At 48.2% G+C, this 21,171-nt stretch overlaps 12 protein-coding genes across 12 annotated transcripts; 3 read left to right on the top strand and 9 right to left on the bottom strand.

Annotated features, from left to right (window-relative positions):
- Positions 1-1,380: 1,380 nt before the first annotated feature.
- On the bottom strand, positions 1,381-3,039 carry N7447_010043 (adaptor protein STE50; the record flags this gene model as incomplete). Its single annotated transcript, XM_057234305.1, has 3 exons — positions 1,381-2,498; positions 2,549-2,710; positions 2,772-3,039. The coding sequence occupies 3 exons, from the start codon at positions 3,037-3,039 to the stop codon at positions 1,381-1,383; spliced, it is 1,548 nt and encodes a 515-aa protein (XP_057081589.1).
- Positions 3,040-3,816: 777 nt separating this feature from the next.
- Positions 3,817-5,192, bottom strand: N7447_010042 (uncharacterized protein; the record flags this gene model as incomplete). The annotated part of the gene is made up of 8 exons (XM_057234304.1): positions 3,817-4,001; positions 4,061-4,188; positions 4,239-4,345; positions 4,407-4,579; positions 4,644-4,801; positions 4,866-4,931; positions 4,991-5,039; positions 5,093-5,192. 8 exons carry the CDS (start codon positions 5,190-5,192, stop codon positions 3,817-3,819), a joined length of 966 nt encoding a protein of 321 aa, XP_057081588.1.
- A 521-nt stretch (positions 5,193-5,713) lies between these two features.
- N7447_010041 (uncharacterized protein) lies at positions 5,714-6,205 on the bottom strand (the record flags this gene model as incomplete). The annotated part of the gene is made up of 1 exon (XM_057234303.1): positions 5,714-6,205. The coding sequence occupies one exon, from the start codon at positions 6,203-6,205 to the stop codon at positions 5,714-5,716; it is 492 nt and encodes a 163-aa protein (XP_057081587.1).
- Positions 6,206-6,747: 542 nt separating this feature from the next.
- On the bottom strand, positions 6,748-7,886 carry N7447_010040 (alpha/beta hydrolase; the record flags this gene model as incomplete). Its single annotated transcript, XM_057234302.1, has 2 exons — positions 6,748-6,907; positions 6,964-7,886. The coding sequence occupies 2 exons, from the start codon at positions 7,884-7,886 to the stop codon at positions 6,748-6,750; spliced, it is 1,083 nt and encodes a 360-aa protein (XP_057081586.1).
- A 419-nt stretch (positions 7,887-8,305) lies between these two features.
- N7447_010039 (SDR family NAD(P)-dependent oxidoreductase) lies at positions 8,306-9,207 on the top strand (the record flags this gene model as incomplete). The annotated part of the gene is made up of 2 exons (XM_057234301.1): positions 8,306-8,926; positions 8,974-9,207. The coding sequence occupies 2 exons, from the start codon at positions 8,306-8,308 to the stop codon at positions 9,205-9,207; spliced, it is 855 nt and encodes a 284-aa protein (XP_057081585.1).
- Positions 9,208-9,632: 425 nt separating this feature from the next.
- On the bottom strand, positions 9,633-10,826 carry N7447_010038 (zinc-binding dehydrogenase; the record flags this gene model as incomplete). The annotated part of the gene is made up of 5 exons (XM_057234300.1): positions 9,633-9,901; positions 9,991-10,344; positions 10,398-10,572; positions 10,626-10,691; positions 10,752-10,826. 5 exons carry the CDS (start codon positions 10,824-10,826, stop codon positions 9,633-9,635), a joined length of 939 nt encoding a protein of 312 aa, XP_057081584.1.
- A 666-nt stretch (positions 10,827-11,492) lies between these two features.
- On the bottom strand, positions 11,493-11,741 carry N7447_010037 (uncharacterized protein; the record flags this gene model as incomplete). Its single annotated transcript, XM_057234299.1, has 2 exons — positions 11,493-11,510; positions 11,538-11,741. 2 exons carry the CDS (start codon positions 11,739-11,741, stop codon positions 11,493-11,495), a joined length of 222 nt encoding a protein of 73 aa, XP_057081583.1.
- Positions 11,742-12,476: 735 nt separating this feature from the next.
- Positions 12,477-14,621, top strand: N7447_010036 (uncharacterized protein; the record flags this gene model as incomplete). The annotated part of the gene is made up of 3 exons (XM_057234298.1): positions 12,477-12,566; positions 12,615-12,694; positions 12,746-14,621. The coding sequence occupies 3 exons, from the start codon at positions 12,477-12,479 to the stop codon at positions 14,619-14,621; spliced, it is 2,046 nt and encodes a 681-aa protein (XP_057081582.1).
- Positions 14,622-14,850: 229 nt separating this feature from the next.
- On the bottom strand, positions 14,851-16,491 carry N7447_010035 (flavin-containing monooxygenase; the record flags this gene model as incomplete). Its single annotated transcript, XM_057234297.1, has 1 exon — positions 14,851-16,491. The coding sequence occupies one exon, from the start codon at positions 16,489-16,491 to the stop codon at positions 14,851-14,853; it is 1,641 nt and encodes a 546-aa protein (XP_057081581.1).
- A 1,243-nt stretch (positions 16,492-17,734) lies between these two features.
- N7447_010034 (glycoside hydrolase family 15 protein) lies at positions 17,735-19,316 on the top strand (the record flags this gene model as incomplete). The annotated part of the gene is made up of 3 exons (XM_057234296.1): positions 17,735-17,951; positions 18,003-18,813; positions 18,869-19,316. The coding sequence occupies 3 exons, from the start codon at positions 17,735-17,737 to the stop codon at positions 19,314-19,316; spliced, it is 1,476 nt and encodes a 491-aa protein (XP_057081580.1).
- A 1,155-nt stretch (positions 19,317-20,471) lies between these two features.
- N7447_010033 (uncharacterized protein) lies at positions 20,472-20,697 on the bottom strand (the record flags this gene model as incomplete). Its single annotated transcript, XM_057234295.1, is given in 2 exon segments — positions 20,472-20,561; positions 20,572-20,697. The coding sequence occupies 2 exon segments, from the start codon at positions 20,695-20,697 to the stop codon at positions 20,472-20,474; spliced, it is 216 nt and encodes a 71-aa protein (XP_057081579.1).
- Positions 20,698-20,715: 18 nt separating this feature from the next.
- N7447_010032 (uncharacterized protein) lies at positions 20,716-20,989 on the bottom strand (the record flags this gene model as incomplete). The annotated part of the gene is given in 2 exon segments (XM_057234294.1): positions 20,716-20,967; positions 20,984-20,989. 2 exon segments carry the CDS (start codon positions 20,987-20,989, stop codon positions 20,716-20,718), a joined length of 258 nt encoding a protein of 85 aa, XP_057081578.1.
- Between the last annotated feature and the right edge of the window lie 182 nt (positions 20,990-21,171).

The raw sequence follows: 21,171 nt of genomic DNA, 5'->3' as shown, positions 1-21,171 counted from the left end.
CGACGAGACTCTGAAGGCTGCCTTTGCAAGTTATATGGTGGATCGGTTAACTAGAAGGCTTAAGGGAGGAAGTTCGACTCCTATAGCCGAATTACTTGCTCAATTGGAAGTGTGAAAAAGCCTTCCACACAAAGTATAGGTAACCTCAACCCTAAAACCTAGGATTTACCAAGTTTGAAATGGAGGCTTCCAGGAGTATATCCTTTGTTTCAGCACTGGTTTATGGTATACAATATGGAGCCCGTTTTCAACAAATTGGGTTGTGTAGTGTAATGGTTATCACTGTGGATTCTGATTCCACCGATCCCGGTTCGATCCCGGGCACGACCTCTTCTTTTTTGTCTTTTTGTGATTTTCTCTTTATTTATATCCGGGACATATTAACCGAGGCCCAATCAGCTCTAGCGTGGAAAAAGGCACCGACACATAAATACGGCCGGATCTCCCGCGTCTTTACTCCTTTTCTTTTTCTTTTCTATCAACTTCACGGGGCTCCACTTTGTGGCTTGCTGAGGCTTATCCGATGGCTTCGGCCTTCATGGGTTTTCTTCCGTTCCCGGCCCTGGAGAGTATAGAAAGGCGTTCCTCTTTATACAACACTTTATAGCTATGCTAGGGTATCTTTCGGGGTACCCTATGGGCGCTAGCTGTGGGGAGGACGTCACATACCTTTTTCACATTATGTGATTTACCATAGATTTGAATACAATATCGCTTCATACCATAATCGGAATCTCTCAGATGTTAGTAATATAAATATTAACTGTAGGCAGTATGAATACTAGGAATTACAACTGGCCATACCCAAAATCCATTGCGCGGGCATCAAAGCGCAATGATTGATGAACAGTTCAAATTCGTGGATGGTTTAATTTAAGAAGCAAGCAACATAGACATTGAAGTCTCTTTTGTACAAGTGGCCATTTCTTGTAATCTGTCTCATTTGAAAACAATGAATAAATTGAAGCCCGTAGACAATGGGAATAAAAAATGGGAATCTCATGTACAAGCTCAGTATGTACTATGCTATAATAAAAAAAACACCGGACCAAAGTCCTATGCCAGTCAAGGATATCTTGAAAGAAGTAAAAAAAAAGGCTGATGATGCACAATGCTGCATGGGACATCGACAAATCTGGTATAGAAGCGTCATGAGAAGCAGAAAACGCCAATGTCACCCATAAATCCATATCCCGAATACGGTATACCGGCACTCCCATAGCACACCAAACACCGACAAAACCAACACGACATGATCCCATGGCCTATAAAATCGAATGCAATGGAAGAAATAATCCTAACACGTAGTCGATAGTCACCGGGTATCTCAAGCCACAGACACGCGTGCATCGAAAGAGGAAGGATTGCATCGAGAAAAAATCAGAGCACACCGCCTGGAAGATTGATTTGTCCTTGTCGGCCACCCTCGAAGCCAGCACTGTTAGGTGCTGATGCACCAGGCCCTGGAGTGCCTGAAGGGTTATCCATGTGGATCTTCCGCAACATGAACATTGGCTTCCGTCCTTCCTTTTCTAGCTGCTTGAACAAGAGAAGGGGCTTTTCCTGCAATTCCAGGCAACGCTCTTGATCTCCATAAACGATATAAAGCGCGTAGTTCTTCCAGTCAGAGTTGATGTTGTATTTCTTAAGAGCAGCCGGTAGAACCTTGTAGCAGGGATCTTCCCAAGAGACTCGGAATGACTTGAAGATCTCCACGCTATTTGGATTCTCGCCGCCGCCGCCGCCGCCGCCGCCGCCGCCCCCGCCGCCCCGTGAGTCAGATCTATCGAGTCGTGGGTCAAGACGTGATGCAGTGGATGGTGTTTCGGCGCGGGATGTTGGAAGCTGACTCGGGGTGAGTCGGTCTCCTCTAGAATGTATTGTCGGGGTCTGTTCAGTATAGTCATAGGCTGTGTTGCGGTTCGCGCTAGAGAGTGGTTGGGTATATGATCGTGGATTGAGTGTCTGGGGATGACCGTGGTGGTGGTGAGGGGATGTTGGTGAAGGAATTCCAGGTGATAGTTGTGATCCTCCATTCATTGAGGTTGTCAAATGGGACGAGGCAGCCAAGGAAGCGGCTGACGGATTAAGGTTGTCGTGATGAGAGCGTGCATCATAGCTCGTAGGTGGAGGGTGGGTTGGCGAATTGTTTTTGGGTGTGTTGCCATTAGGATGAATGCGCTTGGAGAAAGCCCGCGCAATTTTCGACCCAGAAGAAAGTTCGACTGTGGGTTGAGGATTTGATGTGAGAGTGGCCGTGCTGTCCTGCCAGTTTTCTGAAGATTGCCCACCAGAAGAGGGCGGAGGTAATGGGTGTGACCGATCTTTTACTATTTTGATCACTGGTAGGATTTCTTCGCGCAATCGCCGGTAATCGTCTGTGATTCGGCGCAGCTCCGTTTCAACCAACATGAGCTTTTCGTCTCGAACTTGAATCGATTTGATTAATCGTGCAAGATCTTCTTGTGTCGCAGTTTCATTCATACTCTGGTCCGCCGCTGCAAGCATGGGTTAGAAGCGAGGTTAAATCGGAGGTCTGAGAACATACAAAGTGGAATATAATGGTCTGCATCGAGGGGAACATCTTGCTTGACTTTGATTTCATACACGCTTTTCAAAATCGTCAATCGATGTCCCACACTGTTGATGCCCATTTCCTTCAACTCCTCATGCTTTAGGGCAATCAGAGCTTCACCAACAATTGCATTTTCTGGGTAATATCTATGGTTAGTAAAGAGCGCGACTAAATATGCCCGAACACCTCGGCTTACCTCGGAATGTGCCGTGATATTGAAGTAATCCAAGCGATGTCAAAAATTCCTTGCATTCATCAACTCCCCATTCCGTGATGAGTGTTCGCGGTGAGCGAGGACCATCGATCGGATGTCCGAATTTGGTCGGGGTGTGTTCTGATGAATGAATGTCCGAGTCCGTAGGAGAAGATTCTGAATCGATGTGAAGGTGCGGTGAAGTTATCACACTGCGCTCGTATTCATCGTCCGCATCTGAATCGGCGTGGTAGGAGGTGTGGAGAGACATGGCGGAGGATCTTTGGCGGCAAAATAATGTTCACCGAAAGTAGAGATGAATGGTGTGAGGGGTTCACAGGCGCCACCGCCAGATTGGAGGTACTAGGTCCAGCAAAGATAAACGAAACGAATATCGGAGGTAATGCGCCGGATGCTCTATTTTATAAAGCGCGGGCAGAACGAGGGGACGTCAAGACTCGAAGGTTTCAAGGCGAACATGGGCGGATTCGCGATATCTTCCAGCAGATAGGGGGTTGTACTGCGTCTATTGTATTTGGGACGAAATAGGCTCTCGATAGTCTTTTCCGAGGAGGGGTGTTGTCGTTGAGTGCGAATACGCAACAATCAACAAGCTGAGCAAAGCGGGGAAGGTTGGCGGTTCAGGGCCACGGCGGGATAGGGGCGTTGGAGGAAAGTAAGGCCGGTCAAAGCGAGTGATATGTATCTGTTCCCGAAGCCAAACGTAAGCTGACGTCTGGGAGCAAGCTTAAAGCAAAGATGGAGATTAGGTGAAGAGGACGCTGTTCTGATGAGAATGGTATTCACGTGACTGGGCCTGGACTCATAACGGTGGAACCTTAAGAAGTATACAACTACATCACCTACGTCTCTTCCTCTTTCTCTCCAAATATCTATATATTTTCCCTCTCTATTCGAGTCTGAGAATTTTGTCAAAGTAGGATATATTTCTATAGACTCAATATCTTTGGGATGATCGAAATGAACTTGGTACCCATCCCGCCTTCATTCAAATGATGCCAAGCATCTACAACCTTTGAGCGAACTATTATGGCTTAGCAGCTCCCTCTGCAGTCCTCCCTTTACTCCAGCCAGGCACCCATTGATCTTCAATAATGCTAAGCTGAGCTTTTTGGGTGCGCTTGAAATACCCATCTTCGATGTGGTCCTCCATGCCAACATCTTTGAAACCCTCCTTGGAAACAGATTTGGGCGTGATCATCAGTGAGTGACCTGTGATTGGGTACATCAGTTAGTATGAATTTATAATAAAAATGACGGGGAGTATTTACCGTTGATTGTTCTATCCGTTGCAAGCTTCATCATGCACATTGCAACATCTTCTGGGGGCGCAAACTCGACGCCTTTGGCCATGAGCTCGGCCTCATAAGCGGCAGATCGAATGGCACTTTTGATATAGCTATCTGCTGTTAGTGATGGACCCCAAATAAATAACAGATAATAACGTACCATGGGGCAACATAGTTAATTCGAATGCCTTGCTCGTGGGAGTTCCGACGGGCTGTTCGCATTAGACCTCTCAACCCATATTTACTGCTGGTGTATTGCCAGTTTGCCTTGTGTCAGTCAGTATTAGCTTTCTATGCTCCAGACATGGTTCTCCAAGATGAAACTCACTGGCGAATCAATCCATGAAACCATACTGCCAGTGATAATAAAACAACGGTCCCGGTCTTCGGTATCGGGTTGCTTGCGGAAATAGTGGATGGCCAATTTCCATGTATACATTGTGCCAATCAAGTTGACATTGACAATGTTGAGTTCCGGTTTGACAGGAGGCTCGTTGACATCTATCAAAATATATCAGGAATGAGTTATTATTCTTGGACACATGGCATATAATTGATATCTCACCATCCAAAGGCCACAGGTCGTCACCAGAGGCACGACTGATGCCAGCGTTGGCTATGACAATATCACAACTCTTGTGAGGAGAGTTGGCAATCGCCGCCTCATACACTTGTACTTGGTCATCCCAGGAAGTGATATTGCATTTCACGAACTGGGCGTTGCTGCGTCGGATGGAAATATCAATATCCGGACAAAGAAATGGTTCCCAAGACTTGGTGTACGTACGGACTCAGCTCCTTGGCTAACTCCTGGCCTCGTATTTCGTCTAGATCCGCAATAGTAACAAATGCGCTATAATGAACAGACAGTATCAGCGGGAATAATCTTGAATCTTCTCCCACACTACACACCCTTCTGCCGCAAAGGCGCGCACTGTCGCCTCGCCCATGCCATTGGCACCTATGACTGAGGTTAGACAAACTATTGAATATTTGAGGACGCAGTACACATACCACCGGTAATAATGACACTTTTACCCTTCAATACTGCCCGATTTGGTGGAATGGTGCAGTCCACGGGGCCGGTGTACTCATATCGAGGTAGTTGGGGCATATTGATATTTCACCTCTAAAGATGTGTTTTTCGCCAGATGCGCAGAATGAAAGATTTCATATATTAAATTTCTACACAATATTACCAATTTTACGTCCTTTACCTCCAGTCTCGGGCTAATGTCCGTGGGGTTTGCCTGGCACCCCCCCGCGTTTCAAGCGAAGGGCTTGATTCGGCTATCCGAAAAAAGTAAACCGACGAGAAATAATCCATGCCAGATGCTTGCTCACGAAAGCATCCGATCTGTGGAGACTAAATCTTATAGACCTTGTGGGGCCTAGAATACCTACTGCGTCATCGAGCTATGGAAGAGTCGGAGATCGAGGTACGGGGAATGCAGTATTTCGAAAAAGGGTCAGAGCCCCAGTGTGAATTGGTAGTCTATTCAAATGCAAGAGCGCCCGTAGACTTCGTATGAACCCATGAAATTTGATGCCAGGCCGAAACAATCTGTACTCCATAGAAAGAACCCGCCATGCATGATCGCATTTTGAAATGCTGTTTGCGCCCGGTGTCTGTTATTATTTCTTGTCGCCGTTGGGTGCACTCTCGCCTTCCAAATCGGCCACTTCTCGTATAATATCCTTCAATCCGCGAACGCCCTCATCGACCACCGTCTCCGGAATGCGGATATCGATTTCTTCAATGTACTTCAGAGGGTCGTAAGGATGATCTTTGGCTTTGCCTTTCTTGATACCGTTGGTCTCTTTTGTCCCATTTGTATTTTCACCATTCGCAATCTTGGCCCCCAGTGCGGGGTGGGTTCGGCCCTCTGCCGAAGCGAGCACTGCCGCCATCACATCGTCGAAGGTCTCACAGCGGCCGGCGCGGAGGAGCTCTGTGGCGAGGGTGGTGACTTTGTCGGTCCAACCCAGGCGGTGGAGGGAGCCGAGGAGGTTTTCCTGCAGATCTTCAAGTGCGCAGCTGGCGGATAGCTTGACGAGGAGGTCGGATTCGAGGGCATCGGGGGTGGAGGAAGCCCCGTTGGTGGAGGCGGAGGCGGAGGGGGGCATTGCGGAGGTAGGGTTCGGGTTTCACACAACGCTTGAGCAAGATATAAAGGCACGATATGAGCTTTGACAAAAGCTCTAGTTCTCGCGCACAAGAAAAGAGGTAACGCTTTGCGCAAAACCGATGGTCGGAGAGGGCCCGCCCTTTATTTCAATGCGGGGTCCAAAGCGGATTAGAATTACATTGCATGTAGTGAACAATAAACATGCATAATGACCAGACAATTGAAGAATAGAAAATATGAAATAGGAGAGTAGATGAATAAGAAGACTCGCATTGACGGCCAGATCGGACAATCGGCATTGTGGGTCCGAGCGGTGAATCGGCTGAATCGCCTTCTAGTTGATTGCCTCTCCTTTATTAAAGTAATCTGACTTCCTTATACGTCTACTCTTCTCCTCGTCTGGCACCAAAATATTTCTTATTCAGCCTTGATAACAGGGCAATTACGACTATGTTCTAGTTGAAATCCAGGAATTGGATCCTGATATTCACACACAGATCCCAAAATGATGTATGCATCGTCAGCCTACAACCTAGTCTCCTATTTGGATTTGATCTCAAATTGGCCAGGCGCAGGACTTGTCAGTGCCCAGGCAATGCCGTCGCTCATCACCTCATCCCACCTCTTGCTATCGGACAAATCCTTGTACCTCCTGAATCCATGAGGTACCCCGGGGAAGACATGAACATTGGTGGGAATGCTGATGAAATATTTAGCCTTTTAACATCCCAGTTTTGAGGAATATGACACACTCACCCATTTTCAGCAAGATGCTGTCCGTAGAACAGACCCTCATCTCGCAATGGGTCATTCCCCGCGATTCCAAATGTAGTAGGAGGCAAGTCCTTGACCTCTTCTGCGGTGGCATTTCCAGGGCTCATCCGTCGATCTTCAGCAGAATCTTTGGTATCGGCAAGCCCAAGGAGCTCGGTGAACAATTTCATTCGAGTCACCGGCAAGACAGGCGCGTTGGCACATTGTACATAGCTCGACACATCAGGACTCTTGAGCATCTCCAGTCTCGGCGCATAGTGGTCCCATTGCACAACACAAGGTATCATGAGGACCTGTCCTGTAATTTTTGGGCAGGCCGCTAAGCGCTTATCTTCACCGCGCAGCTGGGCCAGCGCCAACGACGCAGTCAACCATGCACCAGCTGAAATACCACCCACAACAACCTGCTCGCTGAGCCTGCCAATCTCGGCAATGTTCTCATGTAGCCAGACGAATGCATCTTCAACATCGTTCCAGGCAGTGGGATAGGGATATTCGGGGGTGTGTCGGTAGTTGATATTCAAGACTACGACTGGGGTACCCTTCTGGACACGCGAGGTGACAATCCGCGAGCAAATGGCGTCTTCAGAAGAAAGTGTTCCGAAAAGGAAACCTCCGCCATGAAGATGGATATAAACAGGTAGGCGCTCGGAGATTGGGATGCCGGCGGGGCGGTAGGTGCGTGCTTCGAGGGGTGTGCCATCACGGGCGGGGATTGTGTGGTCGTGCAGCTGAACTGCGGCGTTGAGGCCGTCAATCATATCTTGTGCGGCAGATGCCTCGCGGCCCTTGTTTATCAATGCCTTCAACTGTCCCACCGAGAGGTCCTTGGGGGGCTCAGGCAGCGTTGCCTCAAGGGCGACCCATTCGGCGCTGGGCGTACCATATCTAGTGAAGTCAGCCATTATTGTAGTGGCTAAAGGTAATTTTATTGCTAGAAGGAGGAGAAGAAGAAGAAGAAAAAGAAGAAAGTACAACAACGAACGTCTTCCGGATTTAATAAACCCCGCTAAGTAAAAAGGTCGAGCCACTGAGGGGCACTCGATGCACATGTGTATAACCCACTTAGGTATGAAGTACATTGTCAGGTACCGAGAGACAGATATCAGATTTACCCCACGCATCACCTCGGCTCGGTTCCCGGTAATAGAGTATCTCATTCGGTAACCCCGCATGAAGATGGACTATTTAGGTATGCCGTGGACGAGAAAAGATGCCGCAAGTATAAGGGTAGATAGTATGCGCACCTGTTTATGTACTTTTCTTTTTTTGATATAGTCACCAGTTCGATTTCAATTGAAACCAAACCATCAAATCGAAAACCATGGAGTCCGGCATTCCATCCGATCCCCCTTCACGTTCTTTGACTGGCAAAGTCGCCATCGTAACGGGCGCAGGCTGCCTGAGTGATGGGATCGGAAATGGACGCGCGATTTCAATCCTTCTCGCCAATGATGGTTGCGATGTAATCTGCGTCGACCTCAACTTGGAGTGGGCCAACAAGACTGTGGAAATCGTGAACTCGAAACCCGGTCGTGGACGAGCGCTTGCCATTCGTGCAGACGTCACATCCGAAGAAGACTGCCAAGCGGCGGTGCGCTTTGCCGTCGAACAGTTTGGACGACTGGATATTTTGATCAACAACGTCGGGATTGGAGGTGCAGCGGGCACTGCCGTGGAAGTTGATATGGTGCAGTGGGCTAAGAGTATGGAGATCAATGTTGCCAGTATGGTTCAAATGGCCAAATATGCCATCCCAGAGATGAGCCGAAATGACGACGAGATCAAAGGAAGCATTGTGAACATGGGAAGTGTTGCTGGTTTGAAGGGCGGGACACCTCATCTGCTATACCCGACTGCCAAAGGTGCCATAGTCAACATGACTCGTGCTATGGCAGCCCATCACTCTCCTGATGGGATTCGTGTGAACTGTGTCTGTCCAGGGGTATGTTTGCCATTTTCGCTGCATGGAACCGAAGCTGATGATACTAGATGCTATACACGCCCATGATGTATGGGAAGGGCATGAGTGAAGAGGCGCGTGAGGCCCGTCGGAAACGAAGCTTGTTGGGAACCGAAGGAAATGGATGGGACTGTGCTGGAGCTGTTGTATTCCTTGCTGGACCTCATGCTCGGTGGATGACTGGTGTTATTCTGCCTGTTGACGCGGGGACAACAGCTGCTGTGGGAATTGGCATGACGAAGAGCGCAAGTGTCAATGCCTAAAATTGCTCAAGTATTGAGCCCTTCTGTTCTATAGATCTTATCAGTTTCTTTTTTCTTTCGTGTCTTTTTCCATCCCTGGTTATACATATAAGTGTTCTCTGTACGGTGTATTCTATTTGCCGCTTCCGTTTATTTCCCTGGAGTGGTAATCTCGGCATGTTAGGGCCACTCTGTGCTATTATTCTAGCTATCACACCGCGAGGAAATAATATCTAAGAAGAGGACGTATGAAAAGAACATCGGAGTATTCTCTTACACGTAACTTCCTTTATACTATCATGAGCCAGATAAACCAGCTTATTCGATGTCTTATGTCGTCAAGGACAGAGGCCGCATACGTAGCCCACTCTTGTTCATTATACATCCAAATCCTCCACCTTGAACAAACTCAAAGATACAAATGAACTAAATATTTCTTAACACACTTATACAATATCTGATACTAGTGCAATCCGATCCTTAATCTTGCCCTCTCCCAATTCTTTGAGAACCCTCGGGAAATCCTGCAACTTGCCCAATTCGACCTGAGGCTGAATGACTCCCTTTGCAATCAAGTCAAGTACCTCTACTAGATCTCGGTATTGCCCACCATATGTGAAAATAATGCTTAATCTCTTCCGAATTCCGATCTTCATGTCAAATTCATTGACGAGATTGAGGGTGCCAACACACAGGATCTTACCCCCGGGACGCACTGCCAAAGAACGATATAGTGTCAGCAAGAGACAGCCCAAAGAATGGATCATAAGATGGATCAAAAGAGCACTCAGCGAGGATACTAACCAATTTGTTGCGCATCCTGGCAAGTCTGATGACTGCCCACAAATTCCAGTACGGTATCAATCTTCCCCTGCAGCCCATTTTCCTTGACAAATTCTTGCACCGACTTCCCAACTGGAACGATATCCTCTGATGGAACACCCAAACTTAGAGCAGCATCCAACTTTTCCTGCCGCAGATCGGAGACAATGACTCTAGCACCGATAGAGCGCACAATCTGGAGCGCATTGAAGCCAAGCCCACCAAGTCCAAAAAGGAAAGTAGTTTCTTCTTTCTTGACCTCAGCACGGCGGGTAATACCATGATAAGCTGTTGTGACAGCATCAGTAGCAACTGCAGCGACGGCTGGGTCGACACCTATAACCGGAGTTAGGTTTAGGCACTTGGCGGTTTTATGGCGAGAAACTTACCGTCAGGCAATGGAATCGCGGACCGAACATCGATCGCAACATACTCAGCATAGAAGCCGTCTTGGCCAATCCCGTGGTGCATCCCAGCTGGGCATAGTTGTGCCAGATCCCTTGAGCATTCAGAACATGTGTCCAAGCCGCATCCGGGGACAGAAAGGAGAGCCACTCGGTCTCCCTGGATTTCTGAATTAGTGATATTTCAATATTTGAGAGCGATACTTCTCCTACCAGTTTAAACCTTTTGTCTGTGACTTCTTCTCCTATCTGTATGATCTCGCCACACCCTTCATGGCCCTGGCAGAAGATGTTAACTTTGCTCTTAAACATATTGGGTTGATGCAGAGATGTTCATACAAGTGTATACTTCTCATTGAACTGTGGGCGGTCTTCAATATCCAAAAGGGGCTGATCACTGTGACACACTGCCATGACCAGGAAATATCAGAAAATAAGGACTTGGAATTATTGTAAGTAGGATTTGAACTGGGTACCTCCGGATGCCAGTAGCTTGACCAGAAAACCCGTGGCAGGAGTCGAGGGTATAGGAAGCTCTTCCCAAACCTATAATAGAGTCAAACCCGTATTGTGTCACATATAACGACTAACATACTGGATTTGGGTTTCCTTTATGCTTTCTCCAAGCATGCATTTTGGATGGCAGTACCGTGCTGCCCATTGTTTCAGAATTGGTTATTGTAACTGGGGAAGAGATGATTGATCAAAGAGAACTCTAAATGTATTTATAAGTGAGGATAGATACCTAGCTACTTATGTATCATATCTTGAAAATTCAAAAAAGTGGCGTACAGAGACTATGTCCCAGAAAGGACAGCCGATACCGGCTTGGCTTCCCCTCATGTTCACCAGGATGTCAATGGGTTGCCATTTTATTTATCCATTTCAAGGATGTCGACCCAGACAGTTGGGTTCCATGACGATAAAGAAATTGGGGAAATCGGCTGTGATGTGACGACTAAAAGGTAGGAATTCTGTCCGTCTTGCCGTTTATCTGCTAAAATCGTTCCATCCAGGCCGACGATTAGATAGCGAGGGCAACGAGAGACGTCGAAACCATAGCACAGATTACTGCAAGATTTAGTAACCGACTTTGGGCTAAGTAAACTGATAAGGTTAACATACCGACATCACATTCGAATACATTCCGTCTGCCATGTGAACTGCATTTTCAGCTATCTTGGTGACAGGGCTATTGTTGAGATTACAATGTGCCTTTGCACAGAATTCTAGGTATTCTGGCCCTAGAGTGACACGGCGACGACCGACCTCCCATTTTGGGATCAGCTTCTCACAGAGATCGGGGTCACAGTTAAGCTTTTCAGTCATTTCCTACACTCCGAATCGAACAGCTGCTTTATTATTCTCGCCTTTGATGAACTGTATACCAATTAGCAGGGCTCTCGTGGTATTTTCCTGTGATATGCTAAGCGAAAAGCTTTATTAGTGCGGTATCAATCATTTCGTGCTTCATATATGTAATTCATGAACTTTTGCAGCTCAAGAGATCGATGTTGGTATTTGTGCGCCATCAGGAGACCCGAGAAGCCTGCTCCGACAGTTATGACGCGCATCTTGCGTGGTTTAGACGCGTAGCCTGTGTTTAGCGAAATGGATGTGCTTGATGAATTTGTGCCATGGCCATTCGTGGCTGGTTTTGCAGTAGTTCCTTCCCTCTTCTGGAGTTGATTCTACTTGCACCTTCCATTTTAGGAATATCAGACACTTTGGCATCTCCCGGTGCCCAGAATCATTTTGACAGTTGATAGGAGTTGAAGCGGCAATGAAGCGCCGGGACACGCTGATAAACGGCATGTTTCTAAGTTTTCATCGAGAAAAAAAGACCCGTGGACATGTCAGTACTGCCTGAATTTGGAAAGCACTCAAAATCGATCGAATGAAAAATACCGATCTAGAACGGCCAAGGAAACGATAAATTACTACCGGTAATAAAAGCCAAAGAGCCGAGGGTATCGCGGGAGATTTTGCGGGGGGACAGCTGTCCCCCGCCTTTCGCAATGTGAGTATGGTGGTGAATTGCAACCTTCAGGTATAATTTCAATCATGTCTGCACCGCTTTGGTTACAATTCACTGGTAATCAAACTAAACGGAAGCGTGCCGAGCTCGCCTGTGTGGCATGTCATAGCAAAAAGGTAAATCTACCTAGTTCTCGGTCTCGGCAAAGAGACTAACGGCTGCAGATTAGATGTGACCTGCAAGTGCGAGGGGCTCAGGGGTATAATAACTGCACCAAGTGCGAATCTGGCGGCAAAGAATGCCGGTGAGTAACCCTTCCAAGCCTTTTCGGATGTATGGCCTGACCCGGTCACAGAACGAGACCATCAAAACGAGGTAGGCCCGCTGCAAGTGTGGCCCCATTGACACCTCCGGTAACCGAGGCCAATTCCTATGTCCAAGTAAATCGACATGGCTCTATTCCGGACCATCTTGCTGTCAATCAACTATCTGGGCCGCCTATTGCCGGTTTAAGAAATGATAGCCGGTCGTTGGACTTTCCTAGAGATCTGCTTCAGAGATCCTCCATCTCCCCGGCACATGTCGAACAAGCAAGAACTCAAGGTTTTGACAATATTGGATGGTCGATGAGAGATGATCCATCCCCGGGCCAAGTGCCGCCTGATCCCCAGGGCAGGCCGACACAAGCAATGACCAATGATTCTCCCACCACTCAGCGAACAGAAGATCACTCGGAGCATAATGATAGCTACCCAATTGGTCATGTCTTCTTACCAGAGCTACAAACAGATGCTCGAGCTCAGGAGCGGCTTATTGCTGAAAGAATGCCTGAGGTACTCAATCTGCCTGACCCAGACCTACAACAAACATTCGCAGAAACATACTGGGAGTACTGTTACACGTGGTGTCCAGTTCTAGATCGAGAGACCCTCTCGGAAGAACTCGCTCGATCTCCGCTACTCGTCAATGCCCTGGCAGTGGTTGGTAGCCATATCAAACCGCCCATGATTCCACATGACGGTCCTGCCGGTTACTACGAGCGAGCTCGCACCAGATTCTACAACGATGAAGAGACAGATGTGATGACGTCGTTGAAAGCTATCTCTCTATTTTATTGGTGGAGTCCGCGGCCACCAACTATTCTCCATCGCCATTCTTCTTGGTGGTGGACGTCGGTGGTCATCCGACATTGCCAACAACTAGGTGTACACCGGGAACCAGGGTTAAACCATCCATTGCGTCAGCAGATTAATCTCAGTCTCCGACGTCGGATATGGTGGACGGCATTTGCGCGTGAGCGACTGACTGCTTTGTGTCAAAGCAAACCATGTGTTATTGACCCCGAAGACTGTACCTTGTCAGAACCCACATTGGAAGATTTCTCCCAAGACACGGATAAAACCAAAGCCGAAGTCTTCATCTACTGGGTCCGTCTATGCGCTATCATTGGCAAAATTGCAAAATACCTCGCTCGTTCCAGCGATGCTGGATCTTCCACATTCCCAGCATCTCTGGCCCGCGATCTCATCGGCTGGGTCCAGTCCCTCCCTCCTCACCTGCAGCTACCGATTGGATCAGATCGCACAACCCATTTCAATAGAGACGTGCATCAACTTCATCTTCCGTATCTGGCCGTCATCATCATAATCCACCTTCAGCGGTCCTCCTCTTCCCAGCCTCTCCCACAAGCATATCCACCAGCAATACTCGCTGCGTCATGCATGGCTCGCATCATGCGGGATATTCTATCTCGCGGAGGAACCCGATTCCTCATGGCCATAACAGGGTGGTACTGCGGTACAGCATTCATCGCGTTGCTACAAGCTCTTCGAATTGAAGGTCTGGCCAAGAGTGCCAATGAAGATCTCGATATCTTGACTCTAGCCGTGGATCAGCTGCGCATCATGTGGCCCACCGCCGCAGTATTCCACTCGGGGTTTGGTCGTCTGCGGCCGAGTACTACCGCGCCAGACTCTGACTCGCAACGAGCGCCTGGTCCAGAGCTCGGTATGGGCGATGGAACGGTATATATGGAAATGGCAGATGGTATTGATTGGACTGCCTACTTCCCGTTTGCGACTACTGAAACTAGTGGCATCGCTGGTAGACTGCTAGTTCCGCATACCGAGGAGCTTTTCTTTGATGATGATGCCTTTGCGGATGCTATGCTTCAGTTTCAGGATCTATTTGAGCCTTGTGATACCCTCACCGAGATGAATATTTTTATGTAATTATGTTAAAGGTACTGAAAGTGTAAAGATAATGCATAAGGGACGAGTAGTACCCTGGATTTGAAGATCTCTACGTTTTCCCAGACTGCGATGCGCTCTTTATACAAATGAGTGACATGACAGGCTTCATTCTTATCCGTAGGGATAATAGATATTTGCTTTGTTTGTATGGTTAATGTGGCTCATATTCTGTAGAACTAAAAGTATTGCCTAACGATGCTTTATAAACCTATTTATTAAGTATCAAATCTTGATACTCTCTCGTGGCCACTTCCTCTGCCCGCTTTCGATATCCAGGCGCAGCGCCCTGATATCGTGCGATGATTCTCTTCTGCTTGTGCGCCAAGTTCTTATTGACACCAGTCATCCAAGAATCGACATCATTGGCAAGCAACCCAACGGCGCAAGTATGAACATGCTCCGTCCAATCCAAGACACTCTGCTGCGTGGCCCCAGCAAACGTAATACCCCGATCTCGACAAAACTCAATAAACCGCGCCACCCAGCTCGCAGCATACTCCACGCTACGAGGAATATTCCCAAACATCTGATGCGGCCCCATAACCATCATCATATTGGGGAAACTTTCAACAAACAGACCTAAAAACGTGCGTGGACCCTCACTCCACTTATCCTGCAGCTTAACTCCATCCACACCGCGGAAATCAATCGCCGTAAAAGACCCAGTCACTGCATCGAACCCGGTGGCATAAATAATCATATCAAACTCAAAGGACTCATCCTTGGTTTTGATCCCAGACTCGGTAACACATTCAATGGGATTTGATTTAACATCCACCAAACGCACATTGGGCTGATTAAACGCCTCGAAATACCGCGTTTCCATAGGCACCCGTTTCGTCCCGAACCCATGACATTTCGGAATAAGGATTTCCGCCGTGACAGGGTCGTTCACGCGCTCACGAATCTTGTTCGCAATGAACTCGCTAAACAGTGCATTTGCCTCTTTGCTCGTATTGATATCGCCGAAGTTGCTCATCCACTTCGCGAACCCGCGTTGCGCATATAGTTCCTCCCAGAATGCTTCGCGGTCTTCGGGGCTCAAATCAAATGTGCTTCGCTTGTCGGGTACGTGCATGAAGCAGTGCCAGGACTCTGCGCATTTGCGGAAGATCTCTGGGTAGCGGGTTCGGATTTCGTTCATTTCTTCTGGGGTGAGGGGTGCATTTCGGAGAGGCAAGCTCCAGTTCGGGGTTCGTTGGAAGACGGTTAGATGCCCTACTGTCTTGGAGACTTCTTGGATTACTTGGATGGCGGTTGCTCCGGTGCCGATGACTGCGACACGTTTGTCTGTGAAGTCGACTTGTTCTGCGGGCCAGCGGGCTGTGTGGAAGGCTTCGCCTTTGTAGTCCAGGACTCCAGGGATATTGGGTAGGGTGTAGTTGTTCAAAATGCCAATACAAGTTACGACAAACCGGGAGGTGTATTGTTGTCCCTTTTCGTCTGTGACGAGCCATGACTTGGTGTCGTCGTGGAAATGTGCTGCCGTGACGCGCGTATCGAATTGCATGTCTCGACGGAGATCGAATTTATCGCACACGAACTCGCAGTACCGTAGTGTTTCGGGTTGCGAGGCGAAATGTTCTGACCAGTTCCACTCATCGAGGACTTCTTGGGAAAATGAGAAATTGTATGAATAGCTTTCCGAGTCGAATCGTGCGCCGGGGTATCGATTCCAGTACCATGTTCCGCCTACACCTCCGCCAGCCTCTAAGACTTTCGTCCGCAGGCCTAATTGTCGCATTCGATATAGAGAGTAAATGCCGGAAAGACCGGCGCCAATGATAAGAACATCGTAGTCAAGGTCTTTGTTCTTCTGGCAGAAGTTTGGTTCTTCGATGCTACCCATGATTAAATTATTCAGTGCGAAGAATGCAATATTTACTTTGGAGGATTATGTTCCAGCCAATATATGGTTATCAGTTCGAATAACCCTTCGGCCGATAACCTGCCGGGAAGTATCCCGCGATGGACTATTTGTGGGGGAGACCTCCATCAATACAGCCGGTATACGCTTGTATGAAGCCGACATCGGGATATCTCCCCAGGTCTGTTGGTTTTCCTCTTTAGTGCTCAGGCCTTGCCGCTTTTTGCCCAGAATCTGACAGAGAGAGAAGAAAGGTTGATTCTCTACAAAACAAACAGGAGGCTAAATAGCTAGATGAGGCCTGATAATATAGGCATCGATATGATACCACAACAAAAAACCGAGCCTCTGAGCTGTCTATTTAGACTATGCCACTGACGTGCCTCATCTCTGATCATCCCGGATTGGTGGAGGTCCAAGCCAGGAACCGTTGACACCTTGGCACCTTGGCTCCGTGGCTGGCCAATGAAATAGACTAGATCATATTCAATAAGATCGACTAAGAACGCCATAACGAAGTTGCATAGACACAACGGGAAATATGGTATAAAATCATGGCACGGGCTTGTTCAGGACACCTTTGCTACTCGAGCAGGGCTGAAATGATTTATGTAGTTGGGGATGCCTAGGTATTAGGAGATGCGCGTGATTGTGAGTGGATAGTGCCAATAACATCCAATAAAGATCTTAATCCTTTTAACGTGCTTAGCAGGATGCTACGTATTCCCAATAGATCAAACAATTTCCTTTTCTTAAGTCCGATTCCCGAGACAACCAATTGTTTTGATCCCCCACGACGATCGCCATCTCGGCCCATAGTACGGATTATTGATCACCATATTCTACTTGTCGGAAGGTTATGAAAGGATAGAGATATACTATGATCTTAAATCCGAGGCATTTGGACAACCAAGATGACGACGAAATGCGGAGCACGGCGGTTTATCGGACAAGTCCTTACTCTGTTCGGGACCAGTCACGCCGATCTATGCCGATCGTTAATAACTCAATGTAACTCTATGTTTGAAAGATATTGGTGAATAACAGCTCATTCGTTCATTTAGAGAATAATCTACGCGAAACTTTCCTCGGAGTCCGTCTGCATATCTGTTTGATGTCCTGATTTCCAATTCACAGCCTGGGGTCTAATGCGGCTACTGAAGAATATATAAAGACGCCTAGGATGCCTAGAAGATCCTAAGAACCACCAAATCATCCATACATCATGTTGACATTCAAGCTTTTGACCGCCTTGTTGGCGCCAGGTGTGCTATCAGCTGCTTTGCACCCTCGCCAGGAGGCTGATCTCGATGCATTTATCAAGTCGGAGTCTACTCTTGCTCTTAAGTCCATCCTGAACAACATTGGTTCCGATGGGTCTGCTGTTTCTGGAGCGGGTGCCGGAATTGTGATAGCATCCCCATCTAAATCGGACCCCGATTGTGAGTTTCTCTCCTCCCCAAATTGAAATAGCAGAAACCAATAGCTGTTAGACTTTTATACCTGGACTCGTGATGCAGCCTTAACATTGAAGGTGTTGGTTGATGATTTCCTTGCTGGAGAAACCTCACTGGAATCTACCATCCAGGACTACATCACTGCCCAAGCGAAGCTACAGGCCGTGTCTAACCCATCCGGTGACTTGTCCGATGGAGAAGGCCTTGCAGAGCCCAAGTACCAAGCAGACGCGACTGCCTTCACGGAGGAATGGGGACGTCCTCAGCGCGATGGACCCGGCCTGCGAGCGACAGCCATGATTGGCTATGGTAACCAGTTGATTGCGGATAAAAATGAGGATCTCGCCAAGTCGAACATCTGGCCCAGCGTAAAAAACGATCTCAACTACGTTGCGCAATACTGGAACCAAACCGGATTCGACCTGTGGGAGGAGGTCGAGGGCTCCTCATTCTTCACCATTGCTGCACAACACCGCGCGTTGGTCGAGGGCAGCGCATTTGCCAAGGCGCTGGGAGAGACTTGCGAGGGGTGTGATTCCCAGGCACCTCAGATCTTGTGCTACCTTCAGACATTCTGGAATGGCAAATCTATTGTTTCCAACGTGGCTAACAATGGCCGAACCGGTCTCGATGCAAACTCCGTGCTTGCTTCACTCGTACTGTTCGACCCCAAGGCTGAGTGCGATGACGCTACCTTCCAGCCCTGCTCTGCTCGGGCTCTATCCAACCACAAGGAATACGTTGACTCGTTCCGTTCGATCTATGGCGTGAATAGCGACAAGAAGGCTGGAGCTGCCGCTGCTGTTGGACGTTATGCCGAAGACACTTACATGGGCGGCAACCCATGGTATGTCAACCTTTGTTTTCATTTAACTAGCTTCAAACTTTGCTAACATTCCCAGGTATTTGACAACATCGGCGGCCGCCGAGCAGTTGTATGATGCTCTTTACCAGTGGAAGCAACAAAAGTCGCTGTCCATCACCGAGCTCAGTCTTCCTTTCTTCAAGGATCTGGAATCGTCTGCCGCCGTCGGAGACTATGCCAGCGATTCGGACACTTACACCACCCTCACTGCCGCGGTCAAGAAATACGCCGATGGATTCATGTCCATCGTTCAGAAGTACGCGCCCGAAGGAGGAGCCCTGGCCGAGCAATTCACTCGGGATGACGGCGCCCCGGCCTCTGCTAAAGACTTGACCTGGTCCTATGCGGCGTTTTTGACTGCTGCCGAGCGTCGGGCTGGAACAGTGCCCCCTACCTGGGGCGCGTCAGGTTCCAAGGTGGCCGAGACATGTGAGGGAAGCTCTGCCAAGGGCAGCTACGAGGCACCGGGAGCTGTCTCGTGGTAAACACCAAGAGCATGTTGTATACATATACTCAATTTCAATAGGTAAGAGTGTGTGAATAGAGATATAGTAGAACGAGAATCAATATTCAATGCATTTCGTACTTGTTTACAATGCAATCACTTATCTCTATTCACACTGCCTACATACATTATATAATCCCCAGATACACGTAACATAGTACATACGACCATAGGGTGTGGAAAACAGGGCTTCCCGTCCGCTCAGCCGTACTTAAGCCACACGCCGGTGAGTTAGTAGTTGGGTGGGTGACCACCAGCGAATCCTCACTGTTGTATGTTTTTTTATTTCTGAAACTGCCCTTGCCGCCCTACCGTTCAGTCTATTCAGCCTTTTGGTTGTGTACCAGTAGCATCGTTGTTATCCTTTTACTACCTATGCTCAAGGGCCTACGACCAAGGGATTTGCTCAGGTTTCAATCAACCAACAAGGTTTGCAAGCTTTGAATTTCATCTATTTTTGGGCTGTAGACTGCGATATCGCCCGTCCATAGTAGGCGGTGGGAAATTTGGATTTTCGAGTGCCCGTCCACAACGCCCATCGCCTACGGGTATACCCGCAATAGGCATACCCACTATACCCATCATATAAAGTTGTCTTATATACTATATATAAATGAGTAATATAGTAAATTAAACTACCATTATTTATATAGGAGAATATTACTCGGTGCCAATCCTCGTAGTTGGACAATGTACCCGCAGTGTACCAAACAACCATATGTTGACCGTACCTCGACCTTCGGCTGTACAATCAGGGGATACAGACATATTCAAATGTGCCACGTGGGCAGCCACATGACGCTGTTTACTTGGTTATATAGTCACCTCTGCTTTCCCTTCTTTTTCACAGTTGCCCTGCTTCTTCATCACATGGTCCCATCACACTGTTTTGCAACCCCTGCCACCTTTCTCAAGTCCTTGGCCCTGCTCAACCCCCGAATTCCATTGATTATCATGTTGGAATTTCCTACGTGATAGTAGGAGACCAGGTGAACCATGGGTCCATCCAAAGTATCTCGTCCCTGCATGCCTTCTCCATGAAGCACACCTTCCCCAACTCCAGCCTGTCAGTCTGGGAGCTCCCGGTTCCTTGCTGGGTTGATGTAAGTCTTCACCCCAATATATCCATGCGCCATTATGACTGACCACGTAACAGATCGCAACCGAATGCCATCTCCACTTCCACCGTCCTCTCGCCGTTCATCGTCCGCACATTCTTTATCGGCTGCTCATACCATGCCAGCTTCTTCATCAGGGTCCAGCATTGCATCATCTGGTTTATTCTCCGCGGCAACTAAGGCAGAAACATTACGAATTGCTGGTACTACGTGTTGAGCGTGCTCGACAAGAGCACCGGACATTTGTCATGTTGTGCCCCATCATGACCCCCAGGTGCCTTCAGAATACCCTATTGGTTGCACCATTTTCATCACCGAGGCAGTCGCCAATAAGATTTGCCAAGCAAAGGTTACCACAAAACCACCGGGATCAAATCCAGATTCGTCCTGCTGGTTCTTGCTCGAACCAAGGAGGAGGGGTATGAAGGGTGAGCGCTTCTGAGTCAGTGTTTCGAGTGCACCCAGCTCCTCAGGAACAAAAGTTGTTGTTTGCTGTGCGCGAACAGAAGGATCCTACATTTCGGCATACGTCCATGGAATTTGGATGTACACACATATCAAGGCATCTTGTTTTGGTTCGCGTAAACTCTCGCAACAAAGCTTGAGGGTGGTAAAGGAGGGTGGAACACCGGCTTTGATAAGGCCTTCCTCCATTTGGTGCTCATGCTCATTGAGCCGCCCAAGGATATTCTATGTTGAGGGGGTTGGGTTGTTGAG

This window comes from Penicillium robsamsonii (genome assembly GCF_028829455.1).
Source record: "Penicillium robsamsonii strain IBT 29466 chromosome Unknown utg000006l_segment0_segment0, whole genome shotgun sequence".
In the NCBI taxonomy this organism is placed as follows: domain Eukaryota; kingdom Fungi; phylum Ascomycota; class Eurotiomycetes; order Eurotiales; family Aspergillaceae; genus Penicillium; species Penicillium robsamsonii.
Note: the sequence above shows the minus strand (reverse complement) of the source record. Positions and strands in the feature narration are given on the sequence as shown.